The sequence below is a fragment of the Centruroides sculpturatus genome, unplaced genomic scaffold (genome assembly GCF_000671375.1).
Source record: "Centruroides sculpturatus isolate CEXI.00-Female unplaced genomic scaffold, Cexi_2.0 scaffold303, whole genome shotgun sequence".
Classification (NCBI taxonomy): Eukaryota; Metazoa; Arthropoda; class Arachnida; order Scorpiones; family Buthidae; genus Centruroides; species Centruroides sculpturatus.
The window spans coordinates 323,270-335,236 of NW_019384613.1; the positions used below are offsets into that span (position 1 = coordinate 323,270).

General features: G+C 27.7%; 1 protein-coding gene across 1 annotated transcript; it reads right to left on the reverse strand.

Annotated features, from left to right (window-relative positions):
* Positions 1 to 450: 450 nt before the first annotated feature.
* On the reverse strand, positions 451 to 6,352 carry LOC111625312 (carbohydrate sulfotransferase 11-like; the record flags this gene model as incomplete). Its single annotated transcript, XM_023368437.1, has 2 exons — positions 451 to 2,492; positions 6,221 to 6,352. Coding segments are annotated over 2 exons (801 nt in total), but the record flags the coding sequence as incomplete, so codon positions are not given.
* Between the last annotated feature and the right edge of the window lie 5,615 nt (positions 6,353 to 11,967).

Genomic DNA, 11,967 nt, shown 5'->3' on the forward strand with positions numbered 1-11,967 from the left:
TTGTGACTAAATTTATTAATTAGATAAAGTGATTATTGCATTTCAATTTGACAACATAATACATTTTATTTTAAACAATAAATTACTGAATGATCTTTAGTTACTTATGGCTTAAAATGCAATAATCATTTTCATCTTTACGTGTGAAGGGCTTAAGATGTTAAAGAAAGATTCTCGTAAAATTGCTTACAAAAATTTATACAGAATTTACATCTTACTGGTATAAGCATAGATGTGACAATTTATTTACTATAAAATTGCCATAGCTATGCTATGACTATCTTGAAGCAGTCATCATGCCAACTTATATATAAATATACTTTATTTTACTTTACAGCACAGTTTATATTTAAGTTGGCATGATGACTGCTTCAAGATATCTTTTAATTTTGTAAAACATCTAATGAAAACTATTTGTAAAAATTTGCATTGTATGTTATATTATTTTATGTTATGTGATATAATCAATTTTAATGTTTTTAATAAACACATTTATGTAACACAAAATTAAGTTTTCTATATGATATAACAAATGCAAATTCAAACTTATAAGCAAAATTTTATAGTCTCAAATTAAATAATATTCTCTTTATGAAGAATTAATGAAGTAGAATCAGGATTTTTGGTGTTTAATAAATAATTGAAATATTAATATAGAACATTTTTCATTATTTCAAAATTTGGACATGATTATTTTTGGAGAATTAGTCTAAGAAAAGGTAAGAAAAAATTAAATTAAAAATCAGTATCAATATAAGCTAAATATAAACTGAAGAAAACTTTCTAAGCAAATTTAAATTTTGAAAAAGTTATTCTTTCTATTCTCTAGTGCATCTCCCAGAATTTTTATATTTATATAAATTAATCTTATTGTAAATTTTTTAACAATTAATACTTATCAAGAAACAGGAAATTGTTATCAAGTTAACAATCAATCAAAGATAAACTGAAATTCATTAAGTTACCATAAAAATTTATAGTATGACATTAATTAAGAATAGAGTTATAAAATATAACAACCGAGATTCATAAATATATTAAATTTAAGTAATATCCAAAAACAAACTGGCAAAACTGAAAAATATTCTTAGAAAGATTGACATAAGTTACTGAAATTTTACCGAAACATTAAACATTTCAGTGCTGTTAGTATTCAACACTTATTTAAAAAAATTCACAAATCATCATCATCATCTGATTAATTAACTTTCATTCAAAATAGAAAAAAATCATTGAAATTTCAACTGACTTCATATTAAAAATTGTAGATACCAGTGGTAACAAAATTTTAACGTAAATATGTTAATAAATTTTTGGAGATTCAAAGATCTCTGACATTTTAATATATGCCAAGTTTTAGTCTTCTCTTAAATTATTTGTAAACTACATTATTATAAATACACTATTACACATTAACAGTAACAACATTATAGAATAGATATAAAAATTCTTTGGTAATATTTCCAATTTTTTTTAACAAATAATAAAATGAGTATTGTTAAAAATGCAATTTTTTACTAGCAAATATGATACTTTGGAAGTCAATGCAAAATAAATATTAAAAAACCTGTTGAGACATCCTATTAATTTATATTAAATGGCTCCCACAATACATATCTTTACTGAGAGAAATTCTTCATTTATAGTATATATAAGATATTCTTGAAAAGGAGGTATCTTTTAGCAGTAGTTAAACAATTACCATTCATTTACTTCAATACTTGTGATAATTATCACAGTAAACACCTATAAATTGGTTTTAAAAAGTATTGAATAATTAACAATAATACAGTATCTTAATTTACTTTATACATATAAAATAATCATATAAAATCATTGTATTCAAATAGTACAAAGTCATTCTTGTATATCTGTTTTAATTTTCCTATTGTTTCTTGAGATATGTTGCGGTAATATGTGGACATCAGATCAGAAGATCGCTGGAAACGATAGCTGGCATCCCTCTGGGGAAAAACCATTTCCGTCAGTCCTGCTTGCCACAGGGTGTAATCTGCATCATCTTCCAAAGTCCGATATTTACCTATTATATCATACTTGATGCTGCAAGGGAAGCATAGATCAAACATTGGTCTCCAATGTTCATTAAAAGCTATTCTGTTGTTTGTCTGATCTAAATCGCCCACATAATTTAGAAACTCTTGGAAAGTTACATCATGTCCTTTATCTAAGGATGTTTTCTCTGGATTCTGTCGGTATCGTTTAATAATTTTTCGGCCAAATCTGTTCCAAAAATAAGTGCTGTAAATTTTTTCAAATTTATTTCTGTAGGCTGACAGTAGGCGTTCATAAGGATGCCTTACAAAAACAAATTTTAAGTATTCATTTAGTCTTTTTAAGATTTCTTCTTTGGAAAACATTTGTAGAGTAAGAAATTCATAAGAATGTGTTTCATTTCCACTTATGGTTAGGAGATTTTTCTTATTACCATTTTGTAAAGCTAAAAGAATTCTCTTCCAGTTTGTACAGGCAACCTATATAAATAACATATAATACACTTTTACAAGCTTTAAACAACCTTTATAAATATGTTTGAAGTTTGCAAATGTAAAATTAATTTTTAAGAAAACTATAAAATACATCAATCATCAAAAAATCAACAATGCAAAAGTTCAAAACAAGTTTATTTTTCTGTAAAATCACACTTATTTAAAAGTTCTTAAATACTTCATCATTCATTCATATCATTCAAATATGTATGTTTACAATACTTTTATTTTATTTCTTAGGTAAACTAGCTTAAAGTACAACAAAAAAATAAATAAATAATTTATTTTTAACACATTAAATTACTGAATGATCTTTAGTTACTTATGGCTTAAAATGCAATAATCATTTTCATCTTTACATCATCATCATCTGATTAATTAACTTTCATTCAAAATAGAAAAAAATCATTGAAATTTCAACTGACTTCATATTAAAGAAACTTCATATTTCAACTGACTTCATATTAAAGAAACTTCATATTTCAACTGACTTCATATTGAAAGAAAATTATGCATTCAGCCAGACCCACAATGACAGAAGCCAGACAAGACAGGGTCTGACATATCCAGAGTAGAACATTCATGAAAAATTCTAGAGAAGACTGAAGTCTGATTCAGGAAATTTTTATTTAGAAAAATGGAACTGATCCTGAATTAAAGATAAAAAATCCAGCATAACTGAATTTCATCTGTTTCTATTTATATAACATGTCCTCAGGAAGGTATGTTTAAAGACCAAAGATTACTTTTAATAAACAAATGTTCTTGATTTCTTTAAGTATTCAGGTGTAAATTTCTTTCTCAATCCCAATTTAGGCCCCTATAACTTTTGTCCAATTTTTATCTAGTCTACAGGGTTGAGCAGCTAAACTTTGAATGGAAAAGTTTGTTAAAGGATTTAGCAGAGTTTTCTCCATTCAATAACTCTTATCAAAACAAAAATACATGTTTTGCAAACAGATGAAACTAAGGATAGTTTCACAAGTAAAATCATAAATTGCTTTTAAGAGCTTTTATAAAATACCCTAAAATGATAAAACATGTAATATTCCTATTCCTAGTGATAATTGGTAGAAACATTATGCTACTATGCATATGTAGCTAGAACTATTTCTATGATTATCAGAGTTTTTAAGCAATTTAAGCATTTAAGCATTTAAGCAATCCCTCAAAGACGGTTGTATCAACAGCAGAGATGCGGACTTGCTCTCCTCCGCTTGGAAATCATTCTTCGACAACCTCTTGAAATTAATAGACCATCCCACCCTCACCGCGTGCAACCGTTAGCACTTTTTTACTTGTTGCGTTTATTTCCAATTCTACCCTCTAATAGTAACCCCCTTCTCATCCCCTTCTAATCGTAACCCCCTTCTCATCCCCTTCTAATCGTAACCCCCTTCCCATCCACGGTTGTTCGCACGCCTCTTCTTACTGTAGCGTTGAATATATACTGCCTCAACTATGACGTCACTCCCCACTAACCCCCTGTTGTGATTGTGCATCTCCTGTACGTAGCGCGCTTACTCTAAAAATCTTTTTCCCCAACTTTAGCAAGTATCCTATCTGCACACCTCCCTTCTTTACCAAAAGCATGTATTTTTCGCCCTCAGTATCGTATACCTATCATCGACGATGACGTCACTGGTAAGACGATACCTGGGTAAACATTGGCAGCATTTAAACTTCTTCTAACCGACGCTCCACAGTGTACCCGAGGAAGGCCTATTAAGAAGGCCGAAAACGTTTGTACTCCAGTTAATAAGGCTAGAAATTAGTGAGAAAGGTTTTTGTGCTGATAATCTTAGAAACATTATGTAAATACAAACTTACTATCATAATTTAAAAGTCTGTTGTGAATTAGAATAATTATGAGAGTAGAGTAATAACACCAAGTAGTAACAATATAGGCTGACCATAATTTCTTGATGCCAAAACAAGATGAGAACCGCAGCTGATAAACAGAAGCCCCTTTTTTTAATTAAAATTCTGTCAAGAAATAGAGATGAGCATTATTAACAATTTGTTAGTGCACTATTACTGATGATGGAGTAAAATATAATATATAAATCTCTCTAAAGATTTTATTTTTGAAAATCTAATAACAAACAAATGCTACTTTTATTACAATATGATATCAAATTCTATAGTTAGGCATAGAAGGTTTTCCAAGGCCAATATTTTTCATAAGAACTTATTTTGTTTAATAAGTTCTTGTCTCTTCAATTTTATCACAAAACTTACTGCATCATACCCTTAATTATGTTTCATAATTAGTATTGCTTTTGTGACTTAAATATTTAATGACAACTTCTCTTTTGATCACAAAGAATTTGAGTGAAAATATTCCTTCTACAGAAGATATAGCCAATAGTTCAAGAAAACAAATAACCAAATTCTATCAAATTATTACAATTTAGAAATTTAAAATCTTTCTTGTACATTTAATTACATATCAATAATATATAATTAAATGTTCTCCATGTTTGATTATTATTCTTTTTATTAATGCTCACTGATCAAATAACTGAATTTCATCTGTTTCTATTTATATAACATGTTCCTTAGTTTTGTTGAAATGATTCTGTATTTCTTACCATCCAGGGATCTTCTTCAACATTAATCATTCTAATTTATGACCCTTTATTACTGCAAAATAAATATTTTCTAGCAAATCTCAAGTTTAGAATACAATATACAAATGCGTTTAATACAAACTAGAAAGCTAAGTTTTTGGTTTTCAAAAAACAGGACAAAAATGAAAATTTTACTAAAACAACAGGACAGTCAAGACAGGAAAAAAATGACACTGTTCTGTTCAAAATAGTACATATGGTCAACCTATAACTATGACAATCATACATGATTTCAGGAAAATATGATAACAATCAAGACAAAATCCATCATATTTTCTTATCAATGTATCTAGGTTTGGATTCTGACTTAATGAATGGTATACAGAACATTGTAGAAAAGTAAATTGTAAAACAAATGAACATCCATTTGTTTGTTTTTCATTATCTTATGTTTTATATTAATGTGATTTATTAAATAGAATATCTTTCAAAAAAGAATGTAAATTATTTCCTATGCAGACCATCTATGGTAGTTATGCAAATCTAAAATTCAGTAGAATTCTATCATCTGATATCAGTAGTTATACATAAAAATAACCAAACGACGAAGAAAAAACCAATCCGAATTATACTAATAATGAAGATGAAGAGATACTTATTTGTTCCACGTTCTGTATGCTTGTTCAGAATTGAAATGTATTATCTAGAGTTTATTTAAAAATAATCCTTTCAATATTGACTATGCTCCGTGTTTTCATTTTTATTCCTTGTGCTAATGCATTCAATCTCTTCTCAATAAATATTCTATAAATGCATTTTTGAAATGAAAAAGATCAAATATTCTAATACATGACTGAACAATATCTAAAAGAAAGTTTAAAAATGTTTTAAATAACCTCAATTCAATATTCTAAAAAACTGCAAAATAAATCATCAGAATGTATTTACAAATATAAAATCAACACATTAATTAATAGTGATTCTTTTGATGAATTATTTTTAACTCCTGAAAAATCAAACTACAAAAAAACATTGTAGCATTTTCCACTTTTCTTCTGAATACTTTAATTCCTATCTTGTATTTTAATACTCACTCAAAAGAAAATAAATAAATATCAGCAATTTAAAAATAAAAGTTACCTTTGGTACATAGCAATATATGAGTTTGTGTTCATCATCAACAATTAAATGATCCAAGAGAGTAGAACTTATGTTGCTTATGCTGATATTATAACCAAATTCATTACATAATTTATTAATAATCAGATTTTTTGATCATCTGAAAGTCATGTTTGGGTCACCAGAAAATCGGCCTGAATGGGATAAAACAAATTCTTATATTCCAGAAAAACTACAGGTACTAATTTTATTATTTTATTAATTTGTTATGAAAATATTTATTGATTTAAAATTGCTTTTATGTACAGATATACTTTGAATATAGTGAGGAAGATTGTTTAGTGTCTGTTAATAAAAATTCTACTTTACAAGAGATTCTTAGAGATGATAGGTAAGATGTGATTTTCAGGAGCTTGTTTTTTTTTTTCAGTAAGTTTTCTTATTATTCTACATATACAAAACAATATTTTTCTTTTCTTTCAGATATTGGGTAAAAAATGGAACACCTGCCTTCATCATTATGGTTCAGAATTCAGAATTTGAAAAAGATTTCAGAGGAAGATATAAAAAAGTTTTGTAATAGATTTTTACAGTACATTATTTAAAATGCAATAGCCGTTGTTTCACTTATCTCAAATTTTTCTGGCTCAGAAAACTCATTTTCACTAACTTTATATATGATAAATGAAAAAAAAAACAACAGATAATTTTTTAAAAAGTTTGGTTTAATTACTGTATAAATGCATTTTATATCAGTTGGCTCTATCTTCATATATAAAATCACATTGAATGAAAATTGATGTAAGGGCTTTATTTGAAGATGGAACTGATGCTACTCCTAAATCTTTTATATAATAAGTAAATTGAATGTTTTTAGTTTTGTATCATAAAATTTTATTAACAGAAATTGCATTATATTTTACTAACAACTGAAATAATTAACTCGAAATTTACAGGAAAATTGAATGATTCCAGTTTGCAGTGTTNTATATTTATTTTGTTTGTACAAAATAAAAAAATAATTTTTAACGATACAATAGTCTTCGTTAGGCTTAACATCGACGAAAATTCAACGCAAAGCGACACGCAACAGAGAAAAATTTCAACACGGGATAAATTAATATATTTTTTTGTACATAATTGGTTATCCGAAAAATAAGTTATCCGAACAATCCCAGTCCCCAATTGATTTGGATAAACGACGCTCTACTGTAATTCTAATTTTATTTCATTTAATCACAAATGAAATATCAAATGCACATAAATGCACACATTGTCCCACAAAAATTACTGGCATTTTAAACTTTAAGGAAAAATCTTGTAAAATTGACAACATAATTTGTTCATGTAAAGCTGGACAATCAGGAACCTTTTTTGCCAATTCTTAACAGACGAATCCACTCTCTGTCGATTATACTTATGAGTTTCTCCAAATTCTGATTTCTGAATAATCATCTGTTTTTACATGGGAATGTATTGAAACTTATATTCGGCTCTTGTGTGATTGTGGAATTTCAATCTGAAATTCAATTCAAAAGCTTTGCTTTACCTATTGCTATTCATCTTTACTCCTGACAATCAATACACAAGAACGATTCAAATGATCCAGATAAAACACTTTTGTTTTTAAACACAAGTGGGTAAACATCTGGTAAAAAATGCAAATACACTGTTCAGAAAAATTATTGCAAAAACACAAAGAATCTTTCGCTCATGCATATATGACGACTTAGGTTTCTGAAACAGTTAAAAAATGAATAAAAACCTCATCTTATATGCGAGTAAATATGGTAATTTGATGATAAAAATTATGCATTACTAATAAATTTGACCCTAGAGGAAGGCGTTAGGCACCATCTCGTATTAAATTTAATAATTATAATTTAATTTTAAATATTTTTAACGATCATAAAATGGCAAAAAGCTTAATTTTGAGGCTAGGGATGGCTTTTTAAAAACATTTTAAATGCTAAAAACAAAATTGTCATTAATTAAGTCCAACTCTACTGGAGATAACACACAACCCCATTTATCTCCTCACCCCTCGACCTTTAATCACCAAAATTTAATAGAATCAATCCCCTCATAAACAAACCTCCCTGCAAAATTGCAGAAATTTTCAACAGAAAGCACAGGAGTTATTAAGCTTCAAACAAGGTGAACAAAATTGTTTTTCCCCACATCCATATATACAAAAAAAAAACATATTTTTTTGTATTTTTTGATGTTTCAAGGTGTCCCGAGTCCAAAAATGTAAAAATCTTGGGGGATCATTTTTTTTGACTGATTGCCATACTTTTCCTATGTTATATATAACAGCCAGGAAAATAATTAGAAAACTAGGATATTTCCTACTTTTTAGTAGGAAAGTGAAGCAAGTGAATCTGAGGCCTATATAGTACAATTATCCTTTGATTATACAATAATACTACATAAATAACATATAAATAAGTATCAATAACACTTATATTTAGTAAGTAATATATTCTTTCTTAGATACAAATAAAAATGTACAGTTTGAAATGATTTGATTATGAAGAGTACTACAAACTTTGACTGTAACTTTGACCATTCAAATACAAACTATCATACAATATTTACACTGATATGAGAGCCAAAATGCAACATCAAAATGATCTGATTATGCTGAAAAATTACCACCAAAATTTGTAGTAGACTTCTTCAAAATATATTCTGTAACAAATACTATCATCTCATTAAAATATAATTTTGGTTTACCATTTAATTAATAAAATGATAAACTTTATTAAGACCAGATACACACAAAAACATTGGCACTGATTTAATCTTTTTCACATTATTTCATTACCATAACAAATAAAATTAATTATTAATAGTAAAGATACAAGAATGAATTAATTTACAAGAGAATTAAATTATTAGAAAATGGGTTCAAGACAAAATCAACAAATTAAAACATTGAACTGATTTAAGTCATAAAATAAATGTTTAAATACTTGAAAACATTTGCATTTGAAATACATGAAGGAATAATCAAAGACAATGCTTAAATGAGGAAAATTAATTCATTTATTTTGAGTGCATTTTTTATTCAATTCTCTGAAAATGGAAGAAAAATCTAAAAATGCTTGCTCATATGATTAAGCATTATTGTTTTTAATGAAAATGCTGAAAGTAAATACTGTATAAGATAACATATCATAAAGATGAAAAGTAATTTCTTTTATCTTAATAATATTTTAAACATTTTGCTAATAAGACAATTATATTTGTTATTTCAACAAACATGACATAAATTACCAATCAAAAATAAAAGGAAAACTATTCAATGATGGATTTTAACTGTCAATGTTGGAGTTTAGCCAAAATATTAGAGATTAATCTAATCTAGTAGCTGGTGATTTTCATATATTTAAATGATAGTAAACTAATTTAAATATATCAATATCTATACATGCTATCTCTATTTAAATCAAGATAGCTGAATTTTACAAATTCATTCAAAATGATAATTTTTGAATTAGTTCTCTAGTTGATAATTTTTCCATGTATTGCAATTGATAAATTAATTTATGTAATTAATAAATCTTTCCTAGTATTTGAATATATATATATATATATATTTTATAAATAGATATCATAAAATATTAGATATGATTTCAACCAAAAATCTAAAATATCTTGGATGACTTGTAGACTATCCTTATCAAAAATCTCAAGAAACCTAAGTCTAGAGACCTTTCACAAGATATTCTGTTCCAAAGTTTTTTCTACATCCTTCTAGATAGATGAGACATTTCTATAAAAATAATAGTTAACCGCAATTTACGAGAATAACTTAACATTAACATTAAATTTGTAAATAATTAAAAATGCCATTACTTATTTTCCATAAATGATAAATTTATTTATTTATTTTACCTTGAAAACATTATACAATACATATACTATGTATATATGTGTACAACCAGGGATATTTTTAGCCAGAACATGCTGGTATGCGTAATGGCAGTTGCTCAGAAAAAATAATACAATAAGTTCCATATATGCACACTGGCAGTGATCTCTTTAGAAAACTGTATACAGCATAATATATAGACATGACTGAAATTTTGGAAACATGGAATGAATTAGTTATTGCTATTATTGTAATATACATACATGTAGTGCCCGTCCCCCATGTTGTCGTGATTTGGGCAAGTACGTTGTCGTGCGCAGGAATTCGGGGCAGGTGGGAAAAAAGACGAACCGTTAGAATCACGATGTAACGCGAACAACGTGTCAGCTCAAAGACGATAATATTTGTTCAACAATTAGTATTAAGATAATTTGTTTAGTGTTCTTTGTTTGTAATGTTCCTTTTGTGTATCGTATTAAAATATACGTCATTATATACCATAAGAAGTTCCTCGTATTCTTTCTTAAACTGTGTTCCATATACACTTCTTAACGCCCAGCCCAGCCATCTTTAGACATCCACATACATATCACCCACAGATGTTATTGGTTGAAATATGTCATGAGCATGAAGTAACATGCGAAGCAATATTTAAACTGGAACAGTGGTATGTTTCTTGTGAAATCATTCAATTTGACATTGTATTTGAAAATGGGAATTTTCAAATACAATGTCAAACTGAATAACTCAAACATTTTCAAATACAATGTCCAGCTGCTAAATCCAGAATTAAGTAGTGAAGCAAGTCCAAGCTGCTATTCTCTGTAAGTTACATAACCTACAGAAAAATTGCTAAAAAACTTAAAATTTCCTTATCTGCTGCTTACAAAACTGTAAAAGAAAATGATAAACTTGACAATTTTGCATCTCACTGCAAATCAGGAAGACTATAGATCACATCTTTAAGAGAAGACAGAATATGCTGAGGATTGTCAAGATGCCATATAAAGCCTTGAGTTTATCAGTGAAAATTAAACTTCCCAAAAGATGACATGGTATCAGTACATGAATGATAAGATGCTGACTATTTGATTCTGGCTTAAAACTGCAACAACCAGCAAGGAAACATTCTCTATAAGCCAAAAATATTTGTGATAGGTTGGCTTTTTGTAATGTGTAAAAAGACTGGATTGCAAAAGATTAGGAAAAATGGTATTCAGTGATGAAACAACAATGACCCAATTTTATTTCTCATGTCAACACATCAGAAGACCACCAAATAAGTAATATGATCCAAATTACATTGTCAACTGTTAAGAAGGTTAAAAAAGTAATGCTTTGGGTATCCCAAAGCATTACTTTTTTAACCTTTTTTTTAGCATTGAAATTTTAATCATGGTGGATTATGGATGATGCTTCAAAATGAGACAATAAATGGAATAAAACATCTTTTAATACTAAAAGAGAAGCTCCCAAACTAATGCAGGTATACGGAACCATTTATTTTCAGCATGATGTTAATTGTTAAACAAAACTGAGTAAAAAACATCTCAGAATAAAAAAAGTCGGTATTTCGAATGAATCCCCTTATTTTTAAGAATTGCTGAATTCTGTTTTGGATGGAATGTGCCAGTTTGTGGCTATATTTGGGCATAATTTTAGCGACTCAAGTCTGTATTATTTTCTCAACCCTTGCCATAAGGCAAACCAACAACAACCTAGTAAACCAAACAAGAATACAAAATATTGAGACCATGGCCTGGAAATTCTCTGAATCTAAATATTATTGCAAATGCCTGACCTCTGTTAAAGAAAAAAGTGGCTGAAAAAAAATCTAACTTCATATGAAGAGTTAAGAGAGAAAATAATAGACTTGAGTTGCTAAAAT